The 5,471-nt window shown below is 48.5% G+C and overlaps 1 protein-coding gene across 1 annotated transcript; it reads right to left on the reverse strand.

The window, feature by feature from the left end:
- Positions 1–3,643: 3,643 nt before the first annotated feature.
- Positions 3,644–4,729, reverse strand: LOC129332643 (uncharacterized protein F54H12.2-like). The gene has a single exon (XM_054983880.1). It carries the CDS (start codon positions 4,727–4,729, stop codon positions 3,644–3,646), a length of 1,086 nt encoding a protein of 361 aa, XP_054839855.1.
- Positions 4,730–5,471: the final 742 nt, after the last annotated feature.

The following is a 5,471-nucleotide window of genomic DNA, read 5'->3' on the forward strand; positions in this document are numbered from 1 at the left end:
ACGTGCGCTGAAAACAAACAGCAGGAAAAGTGTCTACATACTGATGAGGAGAGGTCTCTGGTGGGGACATGGGTCACGGCGGAATTGCAATTGGCTCTGGTAAAAGGCTACAGGGTTGTGAAAATCTATGAGGTTTGGCATTTTGAGAGGAAATCGGGGGGACTGTTTGAAAGTTACATAAAACGCCACCTCAGGCAGAAAAAGGAAGCTTCAGGCTACCCTGGTTGGTGTGTGACAGAGGCTGATAAAAAGAAATACATCGCTGATTTTAATAAACAGGAAGGGGTCCTTTTGCGCCCCTCCTATATCAGCCCCAACCCTGCAAAGCATCAGATTGCTAAACTCTTCCTCAATTCTCTGTGGGGCAAATTTGCACAGAGAACAAATATGCCAATAACAGAAATTGTGAGAGACCCAGACCGTTATTTTGAGTTGGTATTTTCAGACAATTATGAGGTATCCACCTGCAGTTTTGTCAGTGAGGATGCAGCCTGCGTCTCCTGGAAACATGCTCAGGACCGCTTGACCTCTCCTGGTTACACAAACGTGTACATAGCAGCTTTCACCACTGCTTATGCCAGGATGGAGCTCTACAAATTGCTTGACAGGCTAGGGCCACGCTGTTTGTACCACGACACAGACTCTGTGATATTTGTGAGCCGTGAAGGGGAATGGAACCCCCCACTGGGGGATTATTTGGGCGAACTTACAAGTGAAGTTTCTCAGGAACAGCATATAACAGAGTTTGTTTCAGCGGGTCCTAAGACTTATGGCTATAGGCTGTCAGGAGGAGAGGTGTGTCTGAAAGTAAAGGGGATTATTCTGAACGTGGCTAATAGTGAAAAGATCCATTTTGACAGCTTGAAGCATTTGGTTTTCACGCATGTTTCTGGCGCTGGTGGAGCCGAGATCAGGGTGAGTCACCCAGGCATTGTCAGAGACAAACAGAACTTTGTCATTAAAACCAAAAATCTACAAAAAACTCAGAAGGTGGTCTATGACAAAAGGGTGCTCACAAAAGATTTTAAGAGCCTACCCTACGGGTACTGAAAAAATGGATACCCGATGGCGCCATCCTTTCTCAGCCATCCTTGCAGGCCCCAGCAACTGTGGAAAAAGTTATTTTATAAAAAACCTGCTTTTGAATGCAAAATCTACACTTTCTGTCATGCCTGAAAATATTGTGTGGTTTTACGCATGTTGGCAACCTTTGTATGAAGAACTGCTCGTTATACGTTTATAAAGTTTGTAGAGGGCTTGCCCTCAAATTTGAATGATGATGAACTGCTGCCTCCTAATAAAATAAACCTTGTTGTGGTGGACGATCTGATGGCATGTGCGTCTGATAGCGGCGAAATTGAAAACGCTTTCACTAAATATGTTCATCACAGAAATCTGAGTATTATTTACATCGTGCAGAATGTATTCTGTCAGGGCAAGAGCAGCAGAACTATCAATCTGAACACCAAGTACATGGTTTTATTTAAAAATCCCCGAGATAAATTACAAATAGCGACTCTGGCCAGGCAGATGTACCCTGGAAAAACAGGCTTTTTTATGGAGGCTTATGAAGATGCTACAGGAAAGCCCTTCGGGTACCTGGTGGTAGATTTAAACGCAGCCACACCAGAGTCCTACAGACTATGCACGGGTATGTTCCCCCCCGACCTCCCAGCATGCTACGTTATTAAAAAGGCACCGGGAGGGCTCAAAAGGCGATGACACAGGGGTCCCTCAAGCTTTTAAGGGGAGGCGCCCTGCCGCTGCAGAAGCATGTCCGCCTGCTTAAAAAGAAACGGGGCTCTCCTGAAACTCGTGTCCAAATCTCCCCCTCGCCTGAGGAAGGCTATTTTGAGTGCAGCCCCAAATGACCTAATCAAGGCTATCGGGGAAATAGCTCTAAACACGCTAAAAGGCATCATCCCTCTGTCAGCGCGCCAGAAGACTGCACTGCGAAAAAAGTTCCCTCATTAAATCCTTGAGCAGCGGCAAGACTTCTCTTATGAGAAGCTCATGAGGCAGCAGGGCGGTTTTATAGGGCCCCTCTTGGGTATTGCTCTGCCCCTGATTACCAGCTTTTTAACCCCCTCATGATGGAGCATGCCGAGAAGATGTACCTGGTCCCAAGCCAACAAATAGACCGGCTAGCTATTCAGAGGCCTCCGGAGGGCGAAAGCATCAGGCACACGGCTGTACACTCTCTAGACAGGGAGATGAAAACTGTCCTAGAGAGGGGGGACTTGTCTGAATATGAGAAAGCCAAGCTCTACGGCTCTCTCCTGCAGAAATACCTAACGCACGTCAGAATGGGGGAAGAAGAGAAAACGAAGCTGAATCTCTATCTCCCACAACCCGGGTTAACGTCTGGTAGCGATGAAAAAAAGGCTGCCGTGTTTGAAGAGGTGCTAGAGAATTTGCCCCTCCGATACAGAAACAACGCCCGTGTACTGCTAAAGAAGATGAATCAAAACCGAGAAATAGCCTCATGGGATGAAAGGGGAACTTTTCTTTACAGAAGGGCCCCAGTTGTTGGAACCCACTTGCTGGACCTCATCAAGGCTGTGACTCACACACGCCCTTCCGCTTCAGCCCCCCCCCCCTCCTAAAGGCCTTGATGTGTTTATGTCGGCTCTGGCCGAACTCAATGTTCCTTCCTCGGTCGCTGGCACCCCTGCTACTAGAAACATACTAGAAGGCCTGAAAAGCCCCCAACCTCCGATTTTAAACCGCACTCCTGTCTCTTCTTCTAAAAAGAAAAAAAGGAAGAAACAACAGGTACCGGCACAGTGGTTGACTGAAGAATAAATTTTTGAAATGCAAATTTATGTCTCTGAGTATTTCTTTTGGAAAAAAAGGCGCATTTTATTCAGTTAAATTTTTCAACAGGTTTTTATTAGGGGCCACAAGAAACACAGGTTTGAGCTCGGGTGTACATGTTTTGTAAAGTCCTTGAATTCTCTTGGGTGTTTTTCACAAAACTCAGGACCATTCTATCATTCTGCCCTGGATTGGGGGAGTACATCTTCACGACGGTCTCGAAGGGGGCGCCTCTGCAACGATGATGAAGAAAGAACAGACAGTGGTGGCCGCAGGTGGTAGATTTGGGTCCTTGGAGACGGTTCTGCTGGAAATGGATCTCCTCTGAGTTTTTGTTTAAAAATGTCATGATGGCTTTGGGGAAGAGGCGACTAGTGGGTGGGTTCCCGTAAGAGTCAAAAAACTCGGCTGTGTCAGGGTCTGGGAGATATATCGCCAGCCAGTGTTCCCCGGGGAGGTAGTGAGGGTGGGTGTTCACCACTAGAGATGCGGGCCTCCGATTCACTCTTTTAATGGGGAGTTGATCGCTGGGGAAGACGTCCAAGAAGGTTTTCCGGGTGTTAGGATTGCCAAGTAAGCCCCATGATAACTGGAGCGTGTTCATGTTACATGTAGTCAAAGAGCACGTTGCGGTTGTGGTTGATCTCTATGACATTATCAAACACGCCGTACACGATCAAATTAACGGTTCGGGGCAGCGCAGCTCCAAAACGTATTTCAGCTCTCAGGTTCCCTGTTTTAATCAGGGAGTAATGGTCGGTGCACTCTTGATCAGGAGACAGATCAAAAGCAAACAAGGTGTATCCATGCCGGTACTCGTCACGATCTACCAGGAGGGGTCCTGAAGGTGCTTCCCTGCCGTTTGCACGAGGCTCATATATTCTCTCACGTTGTTTTCCGCTTCAAAGTCGGGCTGGAAGGGCTTGGACGGGACCTGCTCCCCGTCCACGTACAGGGCTACAAAGTTAATGTAATGCTGGAAGTGAAAAGGGTTTTTGGTGAAGCTGCCGCTGAAAGCGTCGTTATCCACCAACCCCATGACGACCATTTTGGGGAGCTGGCCCAAAAACAGGTTGTCTTGGTTGCTCACGCGGGCACCGGTAGGGATGCTGAACACCTTCATGTTGACACGATCCACGGGGTATTTCGCCGTCGATGTCAGCAGGGCTTCAGCGTGGGCCAGACGAATGCCCGGGGCTACTTTCATCTTTTTCACAAAGAGCGAGGCAGAATCTATGTGGAGCTTAAAGCGCACAGCGACCCCCTCGCCACTCATCAAGCAGAAAGAGTCTTTGTTACGGGTCAGTTTGATTTTGACATCCACCCCGTTTAAGAGCAATTTTTCTTGAAAAAATATGTCGGCGTGGAGGTGACCTAAAAGGTCTAACGTTTTGCTCTCAGCGGTCAGCAACGCCCTCTTGACAAATCCTTTGTTCCCGGGGTTCACCAGGGTGGTGTCCATCTGACCGGCCGTATCTTTATAAAAGCCCCCTGAAGAAAATTGGAGAGATAGGGTTTCAAAGCTGTAGTTGAGCATCGTCTCGATGAGCGCCCTGTAGGGATAGCAGTTGTTGCTCTGGCTGATGAGCCGATCACCTAGGGTAACATCCAGTTGGCTGAAAATGGATGCGATCGGGTAGTTCACCAACTCCACTCTAGCATTCTGAGCGATGTCTGTACCATCTTCTTGAGTAATTTTACATTTCACGTACAAGAGGGTATTATTTAAATCAAGGTAATCTTCCCCATTCCCTGCTATGAAAAACTCTAGAGGCGCCGATCCTGTAAGGGCCGAAAGGGGTGGGACCTCGATGTACACACTTTTCTCGATGCTGGTCTGGGTTGGGGCTATCTGGAACAGGTCCAGTTCAGACTTGACACACTCTTCCGAGCCGCAGTGGATGAAAGCCATGGCCATTTATAGTACGTCTTTGAGCCCGCTGCGACGCCCCCCTTCTTCTTCTTCTTCTTCTGCCTCTGGTTCTTTCCCCTCCCCTTCCTCACAACTCTCTGCTTCTTAACACCCCAGCGCTTTCTTTTAATGGGACCAGGGGGGCCTCTGCGTGTGCTAGAGGCTTTTCTTTTTAGCCCGCCCCTTCTTTTCAGATACAGGAAGCCCAACCCCTCCTGGGGGGACAACTTATTCATAACGCTGTGAGTCATGCGACTCACCACATCTTGAGCGATATTGCGCGCCGCGGTTTTCAAGTGCGGCTTAGCAATGTCCACCCCTTTTCTAAAAAGTGGCGCGGCCATTCGAAAAAGGCGGCGAAAAATTCCCCCCACGCCCGCTCCATACATAATGGGTGCCCCGTGAAATCCTGGGAGGCCATAACCCGCCTGAGATTGGTAGTATCTCCTAACCATCTCGGGATTCCCATAATCTTTTGCGATCACCATTTTTCCCGCAGACGAACGTGCAACCTCACGATGACTTTCCCGTAGCAGAATGGCACGGTCTGGTTCTGATCCAACTTTATTTCTATGCGGATGGTTTCGATATGGTGCTTATTGATCAACACGTAGTGGGGCTCATCATACGTGACTGTGTCCTGAGGCTTCCCCTGTACAGGAACACAGCGTAGAAGGGGCACTGCTGTGTCCCCCACCAACTGGTGTTCTATGATATCCGTGTACAGGTACAGGGTATTAAA

The sequence above is a fragment of the Eublepharis macularius genome, chromosome 6 (assembly GCF_028583425.1).
Source record: "Eublepharis macularius isolate TG4126 chromosome 6, MPM_Emac_v1.0, whole genome shotgun sequence".
Classification (NCBI taxonomy): Eukaryota; Metazoa; Chordata; class Lepidosauria; order Squamata; family Eublepharidae; genus Eublepharis; species Eublepharis macularius.